At 42.8% G+C, this 21,453-nt stretch overlaps 1 protein-coding gene across 1 annotated transcript; it reads left to right on the forward strand.

Moving 5' to 3' along the window:
• Nucleotides 1-331: 331 nt before the first annotated feature.
• Nucleotides 332-15,713, forward strand: EI24 (etoposide induced 2.4). The gene is made up of 11 exons (XM_011934604.1): nt 332-413; nt 2,649-2,759; nt 5,673-5,818; nt 6,698-6,758; nt 7,893-7,959; nt 8,571-8,695; nt 9,379-9,498; nt 10,517-10,628; nt 11,629-11,740; nt 12,761-12,835; nt 14,570-15,713. The coding sequence occupies exons 2-11, from the start codon at nt 2,718-2,720 to the stop codon at nt 14,730-14,732; spliced, it is 1,023 nt and encodes a 340-aa protein (XP_011789994.1). The 5' UTR covers nt 332-413; nt 2,649-2,717; the 3' UTR covers nt 14,733-15,713.
• The last annotated feature ends 5,740 nt before the right edge of the window (nt 15,714-21,453 follow it).

Genomic DNA, 21,453 nt, shown 5'->3' on the forward strand with positions numbered 1-21,453 from the left:
GGCTATCTTTAGCTCCTTGTGTGACCGGAGGTGTGCGTGGTCCGCACCTCGCGCACGGTTGTGCCTAAGGAGGGAGACCAGTTTTCAGCCGAATTGCCTAGGAGCTGTGGGGAGATGGGCCCGAATGGACCTGTGGACTCAGAGGCAGCCCGTGGAGCCCCGTGGGAAGGGAGGATGTTTACCTTCCCTGTACCTGGAGTGGGCTGCGACAGCTTCCTGCTTGCTGAGACTTGGGTTTAGTGACTTAGAAATAAAAGTGCAGGACTGTGCCTCAGCAGATGCTTATTAGCTTTTAATGAGTGTTAGGAATTTAATGTCATTTGTATTTCCAGGTTTGAGAGGTTATTTGTCCATGGGATGCTCGTGTTAAAAAAAAACAAAACATTGCAAAGCTTAAAAACAAGTCGACCGAGGTAACATTAGGACACCGGGTTCTGAGGTTCACTGTAGCTACCATTCATTTGCTGTCAGTCTGGGCAAGTCATTTAACTCCTGAGACTCGGTTCTCTCACCTGTTAAAAATGAACCAGATTCATCTTCATCTGTCTAGCTCAGCTGTAGGATTCCCTGTGTCATTCAGTCTCTGTGTGTGATCTCAAATTGTGGCAAGTTATTTTTCCCCATGCCTCACTTTTTGTCAGACTGGGTAGTTCACCAAATGTTCCTGTAGGAAGGATGTTAGGAGCCAAGTATAAAAGTGAAGTGATTTACCCTTCATAGGCCACTCTTAGTCAGGAGGTGTCCTGCCACTTGGTACATGCAGAAACCAGGTGTTAGCTGGCCAGGGATCAAATGCCACAGCTGTTGTGGACTGAGGCAGAATGTTTCAGGTTCCCTGTCAGTACCCTGTGAGAAATCCAAGCCAAGTAATGGGCTTCCTTAAACCTCCCAGCTGGCTCACTTTAGTGGGGTTGTGTTTATATAGAATTTTAAGTGTTTTTCATGCTGTTGTGCCCTATTAGATGCAAGAAACCTATGAAGAAGTTTAGTACCCTTCATTTCCAGATGAGCAAGTGGCAGGTTAAGGGAGTGGATCTGTGAGTCTTTACAAACTAGTGTCGTGCATATCACTGAGCATTTGCTAGTCATCTAGCTCAGCTGCCCTCACCTCAACCCTGAGAACACGTCTGTATGGCTGTACCTATGCGATTGGAACTCTGAGGTATTTGTTTTCAGGAGGGAATAGTGGGAGTATTAACAGAAGTTTCTTACCCTAGACACTTCTTTCCGAAGTGAGCCCATCTGTATAGGATTTGACCTAAGGAGCAGAGGGTATATACAGTGTTGGGCAAATTGCCTTCCTACTGCCATATCCCCTGCTCTTCCAGTTCTGAATGGCATTAGTCCAGTTGGGTCAATGAGGAGCAGTTTGGGAAGTGGTTAAAGGTCGGGGAAAGTGCTTATATTTTGAAATTCAAGGTTTGTACAAGCTGCTTGTGAAATTCTGTCTTTGTATTATGGTCCTACCTCTTAAACTGAGAATACTGCAACTTGGTTTAGTGAGTGTTGAGAACTTTAGAATAGCAAGTTCTTAAAAAATGCATGAAAGCGGGTTTTCTATTCATCTTAGAAGTCACCATAGATTAAATGAGAGAAGAGTATATTAAATTTATACACATGAACTCTCAAGTTAATTTTTGAAACTAGATATCCCATTCACCTGAGAAATAAAATGGAAAAGCCTTACTGTTTTAAAGACTGTTTATACATATGAACTCTTTTGAGGCCTAGTTTAAAATCCACTATTTATTGCATGTTTATTAAAATTATATCTGTATATATTTAAAGTTATAAAACAGAAAAGACCAGCTGGGCGTGGTGACTCATGCCTGTAATCCTAGCACTTTGGGAGGCTGAGATGGGTAGATCACCTGAGATCATGAGTTCGAGATCAGCCTAGCCAACATGGTGAAACCCCATCTCTACTAAACATACAAAACATTAACCAGACGTGGTGGCAGGTACCTGTAATCTCAGCTACTCAGAAGGCTGAGGCAAGAGAATATCTTGAACCCGAGAGGTGGAAGTTGCAGTGAACCGAGCCGAGTGTTGCACTCCAGCCTGGGCAACAAGAGCGAGACTGTCTCAAAACCAAACCAAACCAAAACAAAAAGACCATTAAAAAGACATATTTGGAGGTTTTGGTAGCCAATTTCATGTCATACCTTAAACCTTACTGTGTGCCGGAGGGCTCTATGACTGAAGCACGTATGTAGTAATGTTTATAAGAATTTTTATCTTGCTCTTGTATTTTCATTCAAGTATCTGAAGGTATCCAGCAAACATAAAAATTGCTTAAGATACTGAAATTTAATTATCATCCATCTCCAAACCCTCAAAAGTGCTTGGAATGTGTAGGAGGGATAGTTAGGGACATTGAGGCTCAGAGGTTACTGGTCAAGAGCACATTGTAAAAATGTAAAATGTAAAAATGAAAGGGTGTAAACTGCAAAACCGCTTGTAAAAATGAAAGGGTGGTGAGTGGTTTAGAAAAAAATTAGGCATTTTAGGTTTCAGCTGTACACGAATAGCTTCACTTGATTCACTCTATAGAGCTACAAGTATGTGAGGTCATCATGTGGAAATGTGCATGAAGTAACATCTTTAAAATAAATATTTTGCCCCCATTATGTTCCATCTGTTTCCAGATCCTTCATGATGAGAGATTTGGGGACACTTCTCTCTCCTCTGTGTAGTTGATAGTTTGGTGGTGAAGAATGGCTGACAGTGTCAAAACCTTTCTCCAGGACCTTGCCAGAGTGAGTACACCTTGTTTATAGGAATTCATCTCTTGGCCTTTTTATTTTGCTGAAGGAACCATCTAGGAAATCCTGTAGGGTTTTTGGAACTTTTATCGTATTTCTTGGGCTCTTTACATACAGGTTATTATTCTAGACCACACTACTCAAGAGATAGGTATTGTTCTACATCTTGTAGACACTCTTGCAGGTGCTTGGAAGACCTCTTCAGTGGATGTCTCCAGTATTGGGTTGGAACCCTGGTCATCTTGGCTTCAGAGCTTTTTTTTTTTTTTTTTAAACTTTTTATTTTGGAATGTGTTTAGATTCACAGAAAAGTTACAAGGTAGTAGAGAGAGTTCCTGTATATCCTTCATCAGCTTCCCTTAATGTTAACATATAACCGTGGTACATTTGCCAAAACTAAGAAATGAACATTGATACAGTACTGTCACCTAAACTAATTCATTCCAATATAAATTAGAGAACCTTTCTTTTTTTCTTTTTTTTCAAATTCTTCGTGTATTTAAAACATTTTTAAAGTAGAGATGGGGTTTTGGCATGTTGCCCAGGCTGGTCCCAAACTCCTGGGCTCAAGTGATCTGCCCGCCTTGTCCTCCCAAAGTGCCGGGATTAAAGGCTTGAGCCACTGCACCCAGCCGGAACCTTTTTTCTCCCCATTCTACAGACTCTGCAGGTGAGGGGGATACTCTAGGAAAATGCCTTATAAAGATCTGGTTAGGACCCAATCATCCAAATTACCAATAGCACAAAAGTCTGCTACTTTTAATGTATGTCTGAAGCCTAATAATGTCCCAGTTGTAACCCCCTCTTATATATCCACTAGCATGAGAGAGGCCAGTTCTTGGAGTGGGGAGGTTCGTTCTTTAGTGAGAGAGTTTAAAAGGTTACCTTTATGGCCCGGGGAAGTGGCTGACACCTGTAATCTCAGCACTTTGGGAGACCAAGGAGGGAGGATTGCTTGAATCCAGGAGTATGAGGCAGCAGTGAGCTATTATGGTACCAGTGTACTCTAGCAGGGCAAGAAAGTAAAAAGGTTATTACTTTTGAATAAAAAAGAGAGGATTGAAAGAGTATCCTAGAAGGTCTGAAAAGACTTTATGCATATGATCCACTATTTTTTTCTTTTTTAAGATAGAGTCTCACTATGTCGCCCAGGCTGGAGTGCAGTGGTGCAATCTCAGCTCACTGCAACCTCCACTTCTTGGGTTCTAGCAATTCTGCCTCAGCCTGCGAGGTGGCTGGGATTACAGGCACACATCACCACATCTGGCCAATTTTTGTATTTTTAGTAGAGATAGGGTTTCACCATGTTGGCCAGGCTGGTCTTGAACTCCTGACCTCAGGTGATCTGCCCGCTTCAGCCTCCCAAAGTGCTAGGATTACAGGCATGAGCCACCATGCCCAGCAGCATATGATCTACTTTTAACATCTTTACCTTGTTGTCTTGCCATTTATGGGCTATAAAATTTCAACCCTCCCAGCCTGGACAACATAGCAAAACCCCCTCTCTACTAAAAATACAAAAAATATTTAGTCAGGCTGGTCTTGAACTCCTGACCTCAGGTGATCTGCCCGCTTCAGCCTCCCAAAGTGCTAGGATTACAGGCATGAGCCACCATGCCCAGCAGCATATGATCTACTTTTAACATCTTTACCTTGTTGTCTTGCCATTTATGGGCTATAAAATTTCAACCCTCCCAGCCTGGACAACATAGCAAAACCCCCTCTCTACTAAAAATACAAAAAATATTTAGCCAGGCATGGTGGCACATGCCTGTAATCCCAGCTACTCAGGAGGCTGAGGCAGGAGAATCGCTTGAACCTAGGAGGTGGAGGTTGCAGTGAGCTGAGATCGTGCCACTGCACTCCAGCGTGGGCAACAGAGCAAGACTCTGTTTAAAAAAAAAAAAAAATTCAACCCTGTGTTGGTTCTGCAGTGTGCTATTTACATGTTTGTCTGCCCCACCGGACTGTAGACGTCTTAGAGGTGGGGATCCTATCATCCTAGGGTGTCCTAGGCCCTCAGCCATTTGAACTTAATTATCTTAGATAGTTGGAGTTTCCTGAGTTAAAAGCAAAATCAGGAGTAAAAATTACTCAGACAAAAAAGATGAAAGGGACACTGTGCCAATGTATGCTCCTGTCAACAGATAATACATCAATTTGCCCATTTCTCTGTATTCCAGCTATTATTTCTAAAATTTGTTGTCTGATAACAGTAGGTGAGACTGCTATCCATTCTTAAATCCAGCTTGGCCATTGCTTCCAGAATAACTTTTTCTGCCTTCTCATGAAGTTGAATGCCCCAGTGCTAACACTCTACTTGGGCCATACATCTGTTGTGGCACTTATTAAACTATGTGTGCTTGCTTCTGCAGCACATGTGCCAAAATTGGAACAATATAGAGATTAGCGTGGTCCTGTGCATGACACACAAATTCATGCAATGTTTCATATTTAAAAACATTTTTTAAAAAAACCTTCAATGTAATTTTTTGGTTTACTTGTGTGCTTTTCCTACTAAGTTATAAGCTTCTCGAGCATTTCTATATGACAATATATAGCTTATTGAAGATACTCAGTACATGGGTGGGAGATGGATGCATGAGTGAATTCTTAGCCTTTGGGAGACTGAGGCAGGAGGATTGCTTGAGGCCAGGAGTGTGAAACCAGCCTGATCAACATGGTGAGACCACCATCACTACAGAAGAAAAATTTAAAAGCCAGGTGTGGTGGCGCACATCTGTATTCATAGCTCCTTGGGAGGCTGAGGCAGGAGGATCGTTTGAACCCAGGAGTTGGAGGCTGCAGCGAGCTATGATTGAGTCACTGCACTGTAGCCTGGGTGACACAGCAAGACCCTGTCTCAAACAATAATAATAATAATGATAATGATATCCTTGTCTATAGGGAATCAAAGACTCCATCTGGGGTATTTGTACCATCTCAAAGCTAGATGCTCGAATCCAGCAAAAGAGAGAGGAGCAGCGTCGAAGAAGGGCAAGTAGTGTCTTGGCACAGAGAAGAGCCCAGAGTATAGAGCGGAAGCAAGAGAGGTAAGGAGTGCATGCCTGATACCACAATGTCCACGGGAGGGAAGACCCTACATAGTGACTCGATGTTTCAGTACCATTTCATTTCTTTTGTGCTTCTTCCCAGAAAAATGTTGCAAGTGATTCCCCCTCCCCACAACATTGACTTAAACTAGGGTCTAACAATAATCCTTGCTAAAAATGTCATGGTGTTAAATCAGAATGCTGAATAGAGAACCAAAAAATATTATTTGGTTTGATAGATACTTCCAGGGAAGCCTGTGTGGATTTATGTATTAATAGCAGAACCCCAGCCCCACACTTTCTCTTTTAATCTTTTCCAACATTAGACTTTAAATTATTTTTCTTTTAAAAGCTGGTTTCCCAGAAAAAATATATATATATTATATATGTGTGTGTGTGTGTGTGTATATATATATGTACATATATATCTTTCTTTGGAGACAGAGTCTTGCCCTGTCACCCAAGCTGGAGTGCCGTGGTGCAAGGTGCAATCTCGGCTTACTGCAGCCTCTGTCTCCCAGGTCCAAGCAATTCTCCTGCCTCAGCCTCCCAGCTAGCTGGAAATACAGGTGCACACCACCACACCTGGCTAATTTTTTGGATTTTTTAGTGGAGACAGGGTTTCACCATTTGGCCAGGCTGGTCTCGAACTCCTGACCTCAGCTAATCCTCCTACCTTGGCCTCCCAAAGTGTTAGGATTACAGCCGTGAGCCACTGCACTTGACCATTTTTTTCTCATTGACTGACATTAGAACATTGGGAGAACATGAGGTACTGAAAAATAATATAGTACCCACAAAAGATATAAAATGAACTACTGAATGACAATTAGGAAATAACTTATGCCTTATAAACTAAATACATGTGATCTTTTCCAGTGAGCCACGTATTGTTAGTAGAATTTTCCAGTGTTGTGCTTGGAATGGTGGAGTGTTCTGGGTAAGTTCTTCTTTAAATTCCAGGGGCCTTACAAGCATCTTCAGATTGTTGCTAAGTTGATAGCTATGAACTGTTTTCTTGAAACACTAAGACAAATAGCTTTCATCTGCTGATGTACACTTAGGAATATAACTCAGGAGTCTGTGCATCTGCAGTGATTTTATTCCCACTTGAGAAAGCACACTTGTATGTAAGCAAACATCACAGTTAGCCCTGAATATACACTTGTATTTTGTTTCTAAAATGACTCATTCACAAGTGTTACAGGTAGCAGTTTCTCTTGACACTGTCTAGACATTTTAAAATGCTAACAGCAACTATGGGGAATCAGGGGAAGGGCAGATACGGCTAGACAACAACAAGGTTCTCCCTGCTTCTGCTTATGGTGATCAACAAGAACTAATTTGCATTGAAACCTATAGCAGAAAAGATTGCCTACTATTAACTGAGAACTCCAGTGCAGGCTTAACTGAAATTTGGGTACTTTGAAGAATGGATAAATATTTCCTTTGACTTAGAATTTAGAGTAATTCATCACATCTTAATCTAAACGATTCACAGATGTTTTCAGATGTTAGCTTTAAATTTAATGAATATGTATTCCTGTGTACTTAGTACATGCCTGTATTTTGGCCTGAATACTTCTTGAAATGTTCCTCTATGCCCCCAAAGTTTCATTGTTTTATAGGTAGTATCAAGTTTGTATCTCAATTGGAGTGTTGGGAAATAGAAATAGATCCAGTTTTGATGCTTTTTCAGGCCTCCTGATTTATTTTTTTATTTTTTTGAGATGGAGTCTCACTCTGTTGCTCAGGCTGGAGTGCAGTGTCATAATCTTGGCTCACTGCAACTTCTGCCTCCCGGGTTCAAGCGATTCTCCTGCCTCAGCCTCCCCAGTAGCTGGGATTACAGGCGTGCACCACCACACCCGACCAATTGTAATTTTAGTAGAGACGGGGTTTCACCATGTTGGCCAGGCTGGTCTCGAACTGACCTCAAGTGATCCGCCTGCCTTGGCCTAGGCCTCCTGATTTATAAAAGGCGCTCCCATCTATAAAATCATTACACTAAAACTTGAAGCTCCCGTTTTAAAGACTGGATTTTGATGTTTGCCTTGTTGCTTCTTTTCTTTAGTTCAGTCTCCTCTTGTTTTATCGAGTATTTATTCCTGTGCTTCAGTCAGTAACAGCCCGAATTATCGGTAAGTATATACCCCGCTCCTTTTCTGTTGGGGACGGAGTAGGAGATGATGTTTCAGTCTCCCTCAGTTTACTGAACATTTCCTGTGTACCAGGAGCTTTCACTGTTTCTTTTCTTTTTTGTTGTTGTATTCTTTTTAAAAATGTATATTGAGTTATTCTCCTAGAGCCTTCAGATGAGAGCATTAGCTGTTTTTTAACTCAGGCCTTTCAGCAGCCCTGTATGATGGGTACTGTTATTCTATCCATTATGAACGAGGAAATGGAAGTTACCAAGGTTAAACCATTAGTAAGTGGCAGGGGTGAGATCGAAACCCAGATGGTATCCTGCAAAGAGTGTACTGGTAATCACTGTGGCATCTCGTTACCATCCTGTAAGCAGATTTGTGTCAAGATAAGCAGCACATATCTATGGTTTCTTTGAATTGGAATTGTGGCTAGAATGTGGTGTGTCTTTTATGAGTTAGACTCATTGAGATAGGTATAGTGATGTGCTGGCAAGAACTAGAAAGATCCAGGAGGAGACAGAGAATAGTCACGAGATGGGGGTTCCGCATTTGGTCTTCTGTGTTTCCATTTCTCCATTTCTAATAACTCGTTTTCTCTTTCTTAGGTGACCCATCACTACATGGAGATGTTTGGTCGTGGCTGGAATTCTTCCTCACGTCAGTTTTCAGTGCTCTTTGGGTGCTCCCCTTGTTTGTGCTTAGCAAAGTGGTGAATGCCATTTGGTTTCAGGTAGGTCCAAGGCAGAATGGAGTCTGGGTCCCGCAGCATGATTGCTTGACAGGTGACAAGTTTCAGCCTCTGAAGTTAGTGGGCATGTAGGGGGACCTGTTTTTCAGCTTTAATGTTTCTTAGCCAAGCAGCCAGTAGGTGATCTTTGTGTTCTTATAGAATGGGATTATTGTCTCAGCATCTCATTGGCGGGTGTCTGGTGCCTTTTTTTTTTTTTTTTTTTTTTTTTTGAGACAGAGTCTCTGTCGCCCAGGCTGGAGTGCAGTGGTGGGATCTTGGCTCACTGCAACCTCTGCCTCCCGGGTTCAAGCAGTTCTCCTGTTGCAGCCTCCTGAGTAGCTGGGACTACAGGCACGCACCATCATGCCTGGCTACATTTTTTAAATATTTTTGTTAGTGACAGAGTTTCACCGTGTTGGCCAGGCTGGTCTCAAACTCCTGACCTCCCGATCTGCCCACCTTGGCCTCCCAAAGTGCTAGGATTATAGGCGTGAGCCACCGCATGAGGCAGCAATCCTCCTACCTTAGCTGAGTAGCTGGGACTATAGGCACATGCCATCACACTCAGCTTATTTTTAAATAAGCCTTAACTGGCATCTCTAGTGGCAGACCAGTGGCCTTAGCTTTGGGGATGTATATCAAGGCCATTTAAGTCATGTTTTGGTACACTTTCTCTGTTACAGGATATAGCTGACCTGGCATTTGAGGTATCAGGGAGGAAGCCTCACCCATTCCCTAGTGTCAGCAAAATAATTGCTGACATGCTCTTCAACCTTTTGCTGCAGGCTCTTTTCCTCATTCAGGTGAGACTGACCTTCCGGGCATATGGGCAGCTTTATTAAAAAGAAAAACTGTTTCACTAGCGGGAGCTTCACAAAGACAGAGTATTATATTTATGCAGAGTATTATATGTATGCTGGTGGGAGGTAATGATTTTTAAATTTTTTTTTTTCACAGAAATGAGAATTTTAAAATTACATTATAAAATTATAAGAAACATGAATTTACTTGCCCTTTTCTGCTACTCTGGTTATTCTCCAGTCCTGCCAGGTGGAAACTGTTTTTTTCTTTTTATAGTTATGCCTAACTTTTTTTTAAAGAGACATGGTCGGCTGGGCACGGTGGTTCATGCCTGTAATCCCAGCACTTTGGGAGGCCAAGGCAGGCGGATCACCTAGGGTCAGGTGTTTGAGACCAGCCTGGCCAACATGGTGTAACCCTGTCTCTACTAAAAATACAAAAATTGCGTGTAGTGGCACATGTGTGTAATCCCAGCTACTCCGGAGACTGAGGCAGGAGAATCGCTTGAACCCAGGAGGCAGAGATTGTAGTGAGCCAAGATCGTGTCATTGCACTCCAGCCTGGGCAACAGGAGCAAAGCTGTCTCAAAAAAAAAAAAGAAAGAAAAGACAGGGTCTTATTTTATCACCTAGGCTGGAGTACAGTGGCACAATCATACCTCACTGCAGCCTGAAACTCTGGGCTCAAGCAATCCTCCTGCCTTAGCCTCCTGAGTAGCTGGGACTGCAGGCACATGCCATCATGCCCAGCTTATTTTAAAAATTTTGTTGTAGAGTCAGGGTCTCAGTATGTTGCCCAGTCTGGTCTTGAACTCCTGGCCTCAAGAGATCCTCCCGCCTCATCCTCCCAAACTGTAGGGATTACAGGAATGAGTCACTGTGCCCACCCTGCACCCGGCCTTTTAGAAACTTGAGAGGCAGCTAGGAAGCTGTCCCAGACAGTGATGACTGGAGAGTGGCAGGTGAATGGTGCTAGGTTTCCGAGGCTTTGGGATTAAGATTTTCCATATTTGTTCTTTAGGGAATGTTTGTGAGTCTCTTTCCCATCCATCTTGTCGGTCAACTGGTTAGTCTCCTGCATATGTCCCTTCTCTACTCACTGTACTGCTTTGAATATCGTTGGTTCAATAAAGGTAAGTTCATCTAAAGAAGTCCAGAAAATGGAGGCCCAGTTTGAAAATGCTACTGCTAAGCAGACTTCTTAAACTACTCAATAGTCAGGCTCTTAGCAAACCTTCCTTTGAGGGAAGCAGCTTCATTGGCAAGAGGGAGCTTACCTTCGGCTTAGTGGGTTTAACTCTCAACTTTGAGGCTGGGGGATGTGGTAGTATAGCATTATCTTTTTGATGCTTAACGTGGTATATCTCTGACTGGCTTGTAAGATGGCATAAATGAGCACGAGTTGCTCTAAATTAGAGAAATCAAATTGATGTCAGCATCTGGATCCTTTTGGGGTTGTTTTAGAAAGTCCTTCAAGTATTTACCAGGGTGTGCGTGGTTGAAAGAGGTTAACTGATACTTACAGAATGGCATCCTTTTGATTTGCTATCTTGTTTAGTTCCAGACTAATCCTGACAAAGGATGCTGGTGCTGAAATTCTTAATTCACTTAGCCTGTCAGCTTTGAAGTTATGATTATGGAATTCTAAAAAACTTTGCATGCTTTATATCGGATTTGTACACTTCTAATTTATATGCTGTAGCTCTGTTCTAAATCTGTACCTAGGCTGGGTGCGGTGGCTCACACCTGTAATCCCAACACTTTGGGAGGCCGAGGCAGGTGGATCGCCTGAGGTCAGGAGTTCAAGACCAGCCTGGCCAATATGGTGAAACCCTGTCTCTACTAAAAATACAAAAATTAGCCGGGCGAGGTGGCGGGCACCTGTAGTCCCAGCTACTCAGGAGGCTGAGGTGGGAGAATCGTTTGAAATCTGGAGGTGGAGGTTGCAGTGAGCTGAGACTGCACCACTGCACTCCCACCTGGGCATCAAAGCAAGACTCCATCTCAAATAATAATAATAATAATAATAATAATAAATCTGTACCTAAAGCTCATGGTTTGTCTACCATAGTTATTTAGTCACTTGACTAAAAGGAAATACAATATCTAATTGTATTGGCTTTCTTGTTTTAGGAATTGAAATGCACCAGCGGTTGTCTAACATAGAAAGGAATTGGCCTTACTACTTTGGGTTTGGTTTGCCCTTGGCTTTTCTCACAGCAATGCAGTCCTCATATATTATCAGGTAATTTGGCTAGAGGGATTTGAAGGAGACTAGTAAAAATAAAAATTCATGAAGTCAGTACCTTTTGCTTGCTTGGTTCTGTTTCGCATTCCACACTGTCATTTGTCCATCAGGAAACCTGCAGGGCATTTCTACATTTGTTAGCATGAAGATCTAGTCTGAATGTCCCTATATCCCATTATCCCATATTATTTTTCTATGTTGCCTCCTGGAGCAATTTTTCTTTTTTCTTTTTTTTGAGACAAAGTCTCACTCTATCACCCAGGCTGGAGTGCAGTGGCGCAATCTCAGCTCACTGCAACCTCCACCTCCCGGATTCAACTGGTTCTCCTGCCTTAGCCTCCCAAGTAGCTGGGATTACAGGCACCCACCATCATGCCCGGCTAATTTTTGTGTTTTTAGTAGAGATGGGGTTTCACTATTTTGGCCAGGCTGGTCTCGAACTCCTGACCTCAAGTGATCCACCCACTTTGACCTCCCAAAGTGTTCAGATTATAGGCAATGAGTTACCATGCTCAGCCCTGCAGCAATATTAAACATGCCCAGTGCTTAGAAAAATCTTCTTGTTCTTTTTGAAAGATGTGTTTGATGGGCTGGGCACCACGGCTCACGCCTGTAATACCAGCACTTTGGGAGGCTGAGGTGGACAGATCACCTGAGGTCAGGAGTTCGAGACCAGCCTGGCCAACATGGTGAAACCCTGTCTCTGCTGAAAATACAAAAGTTAGCCGGGCATGGTGGCGCACACTTGTAATCCCAGCTACTTGGGAGACTGAGGCAGGAGAATCGCTTGAACACAGGAGGCAGAGGTTGCAGTGAGTCGAGATCTTGCACTCCAGCCTGGGCGACAAGAATGAGACTCCGTCTCAAAAAAAGAAAAAAAAAAGTTTGAAATATTGAGGTTTCATCAAGCCATAATATTTACACTGGAAGCAAAAGAACTTGGAGCTTCTATCTTCTTCAAAGTCATGGCCGTTTGAAGGTGACTAATTATTTCTTTTCTTTTTTTTTTTTTAACAGTGGCTGCCTTTTCTCTATCCTCTTTCCTTTATTCATTATCAGCGCCAATGAAGCAAAGACCCCTGGCAAAGCATAGTAAGTATTAGCCAGTGATGAAGTTTTTGCGGTGTAAAGGATTGGGGCTGTAACACCACAGTTATGTCAGTGAGGCTTTAAAAAAAAAAATTCTCACATTGTAGGAAAATCATTTTTTTTTGAGATGGAGTCTCGCTCTGTCGCCCAGGCTGGAGTGCAGTGGCCGGATCTCAGCTCACTGCAATCTCCGCCTCCCGGGTTCACGCCATTCTCCTGCCTCAGCCTCCCGAGCAGCTGGGACTACAGGTGTCCGCCACCTTGCCCGGCTAGTTTTTTGTATTTTTAGTAGAGACGGGGTTTCACCGTGTTCGCCAGGATGGTCTCGATCTCCTGACCTTGTGATCCACCCATCTTGGCCTCCCAAAGTGCTGGGATTACAGGCTTGAGCCACTGCACCCGGCCCGGAAAATCTTAATGTAAGGTTTAATGAGACAGAAACACTTCTGGTATATAACCCACACTTTTCTCCATGCATATATGCACATGAGTGTGTGTGTATATATATATATATATATATATATATATATACTTCCAAAATTGACCTCATTATACATATTCAAGTAGAGAGCCGTATGACCTGGCCACATGAGTTTATTGATAACACTAGTAAAATATACCTTAAAATAAGTTTTTAGCAATAATAATAGCATTCTAAAAGTATTATCACTTCAAAGAAAAGCTCAATCAATCTTTGATCAATTTTGGTTAAGTCAGTATGGATACTTGTATTAGAGACTTAGGTCTGCTTTGGGTGTTTTTTTTGAGACAGAGTCTCGCTCTGTCACCCAGGCTGGAGTGCAGTGGCTGGATCTCAGCTCACTGCAAGCTCTGCCTCCCGGGTTTATGCCATTCTCCTGCCTCAGCCTCCTGAGTAGCTGGGACTACAGGCACCTGCCATCTTGCCCGGCTAGTTTTTTGTATTTTTTAGTAGAGACGGGGTTTCACCGGGTTAGCCAGGATGGTCTCGCTCTGCTGACCTCGTGATCCGCCCGTCTCGGCCTCCCAAAGTGCTGGGATTACAGGCTTGAGCCACCACGCCCAGCCTTGCTTTGGGTTTTTGTATGCTCTTGCTATACAGCAGAGCTCACTGTTTATCTTAAGAGGAATATTTGACTTTGTTTTGAAACTCTTCTTCCTGCAACCACAGATAGCATATGACACCTTTAGACATAGCTTGAAGCCTGTACCCCGAAGTGAGCCATAGAAAAGTACTTCTCAAATCAGAATTAATCTAAAGTATGACTGTTTCCTGTAAGAGCCATAATACTTCAACACTGGTGACTGCATTACATTCATGGCAGGGCAGCAGCAGGGCCCAGTGCATTCTTTTTTTTGAGATGGAGTCTCGCTCTGTCGCCCAAGCTGGAGTGCAGTGGCACGATCTTGGCTCACTGCAACCTCCGCCTACCAGGTTCAAGCGATTCTCCTGCCTCAGCCTCCTGGGTAACTGGGACTGCAGGTGCATGCTACCATGCCCTGCTAATTTTTTTCTCAAGTGATCCACCTGCTTCAGCCTCCCAAAGTGCTGGGATTACAGGTATGAGACACCACGCCTGGCTCCAATGCATTCTTCAGTTGCTTGTTCCATCCATGTATCTAATATCTGTATTTCCTTGATCACGTTTCATTTGTCTTGTCTTTCCCTTTGTAGTTTTAAATTTAATGTCAACTTGTCAAATAACAAATAATTCTGAGTAACTGGGGAGCTAACAAGTTGGGTTTCTTGCCTTTTAGTCTCTTCCAGTTGCGCCTCTTCTCCTTGGTGGTCTTCTTAAGCAACAGACTCTTCCACAAGACAGTCTATCTGCAGTCGGCCCTGAGCAGCTCCACTTCTGCAGAGAAGTTCCCTTCACCGCATCCATCACCTGCCAAACTGAAGGCCGCTGCAGGCCACTGAGTTGCCTGCCATCCAAAGGGGATGGGCAGGATTGGAAGAAAGCTGTGGCAGCTCTTTTCCCTGTTCACCTCCCCCTGCCAGGGAAGGCAGGACACACTCTGCCAAGGGCCCTCTGCGTATTCCCTTCTCTCTGAGGAATTGAAATTTTTGTCTCTGGTGCACGTAAGGCAGAATGTTCCCTGACACCAGTGTGTGGATTTTTAACATCACCGTGAGTCTGAAAGGACCACAAGTTTTTCTGCAGCTATTTTCTAGCATTTGCCAGTCCCTGTGCCTGGACTGATTTGAATACTTTGTTTTTCTCCCTGTGCCATTTACCCTTCCACCTTTCCATCCTGCCTTCTACCACCCTTGGATGAATGGATTTTGTAATTCTAGCTGTTGTATTTTGTGGATTTGTTATTTTTGTTTTCTGTGAAGCACATACATTGGATATGGGAGGTAAAGGAGTGTCCCAGTTGCTCCTGGTGACTCCCTTTATAGCCATTACTGTCTTGTTTCTTGTAACTCAGGTTAGGTTTTGGTCTCTCTTGCTCCACTGCAAAAAAAAAAAAAAAAACCCTGAAGAGATGAGATAGGAGGAAAGACCTCACAGCCAGCTCTGCTGGGTTTTGAGGAGTGATTTTCTTTCTTCCCCTTGAAGGGGAAAAAGCTATTTTCACTGGTACATTTAAAGTCCCCCAACTATGGGGAGGTACCAATTCTGGACAAGTGCCACTGCAACAACACTAAACCTGAACTTTTCAACTCCGTTGGGGGTGGGAGGCATTGGGCAGAAATTTACTATTGGCCACTGCCAGGTCTGTTTCATATTTCAGAGGAATATTGGGTGCTGCAAATAGGAACTGAAGGGGTAAATGTATTAAACCTGTGATTGGTTGTTTTCCTGTCATTTTAAGAGACTAAATGTGGGGGGCAGATGTCAAAATACTTGTACAATTTTAAAATGTCACAATTAAACGTGAGCTGGTTTCCCACAAAGTGTGTAATGGCTGAATTTGCAAATCATGATCTTGAGAAATGTATTCATGGAATACAAGACTTTGTCTTGGATAATTTAGTAGTTTTGAGGAATTAGCCCTGAAAAATGTTCCCTGAGAAAGGCTGGATTGTATGATTATAATCACATTTATATTTGGTGGAAGACTCAGATTGTTATTTGTTCTAAAGTCTACGTGTACATCGCTACTGTGTATTCATGCAGTGAGAAAGACCCTCCTAGATATTGGTGTACTGAGTATTAATCGAGGGAAGCCAGTAAACATCTGGTTAACAGAGACCTTTACTATGTGCAAGACAAAATACCGAGTTAAAAATTGTTGCTGGGGCCAGGCATGGTAACTGATGGCTGGGATTCTAGCACTTTGGCAGGGGCCAAGGCAGGAGGATCACTTGAGTCCAGGAGTTCGAGATCAGTCTGGGCAACATAGTAAAACCCGTCTCTATAAGAGGTTAGGCCGGGTATGGTGGCTCACGCCTGTAATCCCAGTACTTTGGGAGGCTGAGGTGGGTGGATCACCTGAGGTTAGGAGTTCAAGACCTGGCCAGCACGGTGAAACCCCATCTGTACTAAAAATACAAAAAATTAGCCGGGAGTGGTGGCATATGCCTGTAATCCCAGCTGCTCGGGAGGCTGAGGCAGGAGAATCACTTGAACCCAGGAGGCGGAGGTTGCAGTGAGTCGAGATCACACCACTACACTCCAGCCTGGGCAACAAGAGCAAAACTCCATCTCAAGGAAAAAAAAAGGTTAAAGAAATTGCTGGGAGTTGTAAACCAAGTTTGAAGGTTTATGCAGTTGATGGAAGGAGGGTTTTTAAATGGTGAGCATCTTGGACGTGAACACTTTCCAGCTTCGGCAGAAAACATTGTAAAAGGCATGGTTTAAAGTAAGGTATACTCCCAACATTCTCCTATGACATCTCTGGTCATTAACAATAGTATTGCAGAGAACTACTTCCAGATTGCTAATGGGTGTGGTTTGTAGAAGACTTCAGTATTTCATGAACTTGTGATGAGTGATTGCCTTATTTAAGCTTAGTTTCTTAAAACTAAGTTTTTAAAAAGTAGGCTTAGTTATTTAAGCAATCACATATTTGCTTCCTGAAATTTATATCTGTACCATTTAGAAGCATCTCATAAACTATCAGGAAAAAAAAAAGAAAAAGAAACATCTCAGTTTAGTTTAAAAGGGTGAAGGCAGCTGGGCATGGTGACTCACACCTGTAATCCCAGCACTTTGGGAGGCTCAAAGCAGGTGGATCATGAAGTCAGGAGTCCAAGACCAGCCTGGCCAACATGGTGAAACTCCGTCTCTTCTAAAAATACAAAAATTAGCTGGGCATGGTGGCGCACGCCTCTAGTCCCAGCTACTCGGTAGGCTGAGGCAGGAGAATCACTTGAACCTGGAAGGTGGAGGTTACAGTAAGCCAAGATCACACCACTGCACGCCAACCTGGGTGACAGAGTGAGACTCTGTCTTGGGGAGTGAAAAAAGGGTGAGGGAAGTTGAGTGGATGAAGGTATATGATTTTTATCCCCAGGACTGTGCCTGGCTATTGAAAATGTGTAAAAGTTTAAATGACTGGAAGTGAGGAACCTCCAGAGTTTTATTAGCATAGTTGAGCAGTCCAGCCTTTTGTACAAAGGCTAGATTAGGCATATCTGCAATAAGAGAAATGTGACAATCTCAAATGAGTTATAAACACAAAGCAATGTAAATTTTTCTTGCCTTTCACAAGGGTATTGTCATTGAGAGCAGTGATTAGGAAATGGGTCAAAAAGAGACTAGACTCTATTTTTGCCAAGTTCAGAATACCTGTTTGAAGCAGACTAATAATTAGTAACCAAAAACAAGGGAGCTCACAAAACTAAAAATGAAAATTTGGTTGAGTTTGAATCACAAAACCAGTAGGATCTGAGGAATTGTTCCCAGAAGCACTTTTTAAGGGACAGACATCACAGCTTGGACAGGTATATGTAATAGAAAACACAACCCTTTTTATTCTATCTATAGAGCTGAGTTGTCTGTTATAGCAACTCTCAAAATTAGAAAGTAGATGCTTTAGATCTGAGTACATTAAGTCTGCTAGAAACTTAAATGACACATTCATGTACAGATGTGTTAACTGCTCTGCACTTAATAAAAGGATAGCATGTATGAGAGAAAAAGCAACTAAGTAGTCTATTCACTGTCTCATTTTCCACCCACAAATATTACTTTATTTTCTAATTATAGCAGTAGTACGTTCATTATGCTCCTTTACGTGTGTTTACCTCCATTATTGAGATTGCTCTGGTGAAGGTTATCTGTTCATCAGTAGTGGGGTGGATAGACAGTTTGGCAGTCATCCCACCTTTTATTAACATATTCTGGGCCGGGTGCGGTGGCTCATGCCTGTAATTTCGGCACTTTGGGAGGCCGAGGCGGGCGGATCACGGGGTCAGGAGATCGAGGCCATCCTGGCTAACGTGGTGAAACCCCATCTCTACTTAAAATACAAAAAATTAGCTCGGCGAGGTGGCATGCGCCTGTGGTCCCAGCCACTCAGGAGTCTGAGGCAGGATGATTGCTTGAACCTGCCAGACAGAGGTTGCAGTGAGCCGAGATCACGCCACTGCACTCCAGCCTGGGCAACAGAGTGAGACTCCATCTCAAAACAAAAAAAACAAAACGGTATTCTGCCTAAGTTGTATAACCTACAGCAGTTAAAAGGAGGCTGACTTCAGGTCAGTGTAATTTACACATTTGTAACAATGAGAGCCATACACCAGTACAAATTTTGGATGGACCTAAAATGAGTCTGCAAAACCCTGAAGGATCAAGTGAGGGAATTATGACTTAATCATGTAACAAGTATTTGAGCACCTTCTGTGTCAGGTACTGAGTAAGAGACTGGGGACTCAAGGGTGAACCAGAAAGATATGATTACTGCCTTCTAGGACCTGACAGTCCAGTAAGAGAAACTGACAAGCAAATGAATATGCAAAAATTTCAAGAATTACATGATTAGCTATTTTTCCATAGGTCTCAAAGCTGGATAAAACACTGGAATTCAGGGAATCTTTGAGTAAGATGAGCAATTAGGCCATGTGTTCAGCCTCTCCTTGTACTCATTCTGATTTCAAATTTAAATGTTCTGTAGTGCTTTGAGACCTAGAGAAACAAAAACAATGACCATTTAATCATTTAGGTAAGTTCCTCTAATCATTCCTCTTCACGAGGAATCAACATCGCAATCAGCTCAGCAGCTTTTCCAAAACACAAACAACAACACCTGGCTCTGGAGGAAATGTAAGTAATTATAGAAACAAAAGGTAATTTAAGAAATTCTAATAACTATTTTCACAGAAATTTCAGAAGCGACTGCATCCATAAAGTAAGAACAGATTATTGTGAAAAGAACAGAATAGGAAAGCTCTTGGAAATTAAAACAGTTACGGAAGTTTTTAAAAATGAGATGGCTTATAAAAGTGACACTGGCCAGGCCCGGTGGCTCAAGCCTGTAGTCCCAGCACTTGGGGAGGCTGAGGTGGGCAGATCACGAAGTCAGGAGATAGAGACCATCCTGGCTAACACGGTAAAACCCCGTCTCTACTAAAAATACAAAAAATCAGCTGGGCGTGGTGGCATGTGTCTGTAGTCCCAGCTACTCAAGGTCTGAGGCAGGAGGATCCTTTGAGCCCAGGAGGTTGAGGTTGCAGTGGGCTGAAATTGTGCCACTGCACTCCAGCCTGGGTGACAGAATGAGACCTTGTCTCAAGGGGAAGAAAAAAAAAAAGGGACACTGAGGAGGCTAAATTAGTGAACTGCAAGATGATATTGAGGAAATCTTCCAGAACATACAGCAAAATAATCAAGAAAAAGTTAAGAACAGTAGAGCTTTCCAAGAACCAGGAGATAAAACATTTGTCCAACAGCAACTTCAGAAAATGAGAATAGAAAAATGGAGATGAATAAAATCAAAGAACATTTCCTGAACTGATTATACAAATTTTAGTTTTCAGACTGAAAGGGCCTGCCAAATATAAAGCAGAAAAAAATGAAAGAAGATGAAACACATAGATGAAATCTCTAAGGAAAGACAATGTATCAGAGAGGGAAATAGATTACCCATAAAGGAATATGACTCGGATTGGCATCGGTTTCTCAAGGCACAGTGGATCACGGACAATATGACACAATACCTTGAAAGTGTGCTTTTCTGTGTCTGTGTGCAGACGGGGTGGGGTGGGTGGGTCCCAATTTTGTTCCTAAAATTCTAAACCTAGTCATGCTATTAAGGACAAAATACAGATATTTTCTAACACGAAACGGCAATGTTTGCTTCCATTAAGCTTTTCTAAAACACTTACTTGAAAAAAAATTCATCAAAAGTGAAAAACAAATCTAAGAAATAGAAAGATGTCTTATCAGATGATAATCTATGAAAAAAAAAAAAGAAGAACAATGTCTTATTAAGACAAAACACCCAACCAAATAACACGAAACAGTGGAATCCAGAAGTGCACTCAGGGGAAATGCCAGGAATACAACTTTGCACACACTTGGAAACATGGGTTCTGGAGAGAACAGCTTCAAGAACACAGATACTATTACTCTGGTGCGCTACAGATGAGATGAAGGCATCAGTTTCGTTTGTTCAATGATGTACAAGAAAGATAAACCGATACTTTAAGAACAATGGCGTGATCTTGGCTCACCCCAACCTCTGCCTCACAGGTTCAAGAGATTCTCCTGCCTCAGCCTCCCTAGTAGCTGGGATCACAGGCTTGCGCCACCATACCCGGCTAATTTTGTATTTTGAGTAGAGACAGGGTTTCTCCATGGTGGTCAGGCTGGTCCTGAACTCCTGACCTCAGGTGATCTCCCAGCCTCGGCCCCCAAAATGCTGGGATTATAGGCATGAGCAACCATGCCTGGCCTATTTATTATTTTATTTTAGAGACGGAGTCTTTCTTACTCTGTTGACCAGGCTGGAGTGAAGTGGTGTGATCGTAGCTCATTGCTACCTAACTTCTGGGCTCAAGCGATCCTCCTGCCTCAGCCTCCTCAGAAGTTGGGATTACAGGCCAGCACGACCTGCCCAGCTAATTTTTAAAAATTATTTTTTGTAGACACTGCATCTCACCATGTTGCCCAGGCTGGTCTCCAACCCCCAGCCTCAAGCCATCCTCTCACCTCAACCTCCCAAAGTGCTCGGATTACAATCATGAGCCACCACACCTGGACCTCAAGGTTTGTGTATAATAATTATAAAGATTTTCCTATTAGTTTGTTTTCCTTTGATTTTATTCACAAGTAAGCCTTTCCTCATGGACTGGTATCAAAGACTCATCCTAAAAATAGGCTTAGATTTTCAAACTTTGTTCTTTAATAGCACTTTGTGACTTTCAAAAAGGTTGACTTAATTTCATCACTTGGAAGCTTAAATGTATTCTCTTTAAGAAACATGTTTAATACTTTTTTTTTTTTTTTGGTGATGGAGTCTTGCTCTGTTGTCCAGGCTAAGTGCAATGGCGCTATCTCAGCTCACTGCAACCTCTGCCTCCCGGGTTGAAGCAATTCTCCCGCCTCAGCCTCCTGAGTAGCTGAGATTACAGGAGTCCACCATCGCGCCCAGCCTACTTTGAAAAAATTGGCCGGGCGCGGTGGCTCAAGCCTGTAATCTCAGCACTTTGGGAGGCCGAGACGGGCGGATCACGAGGTCAGGAGATCGAG

This window comes from Colobus angolensis, unplaced genomic scaffold, assembly GCF_000951035.1.
Source record: "Colobus angolensis palliatus isolate OR3802 unplaced genomic scaffold, Cang.pa_1.0 Scaffold137, whole genome shotgun sequence".
Taxonomy (NCBI): Eukaryota; Metazoa; Chordata; class Mammalia; order Primates; family Cercopithecidae; genus Colobus; species Colobus angolensis.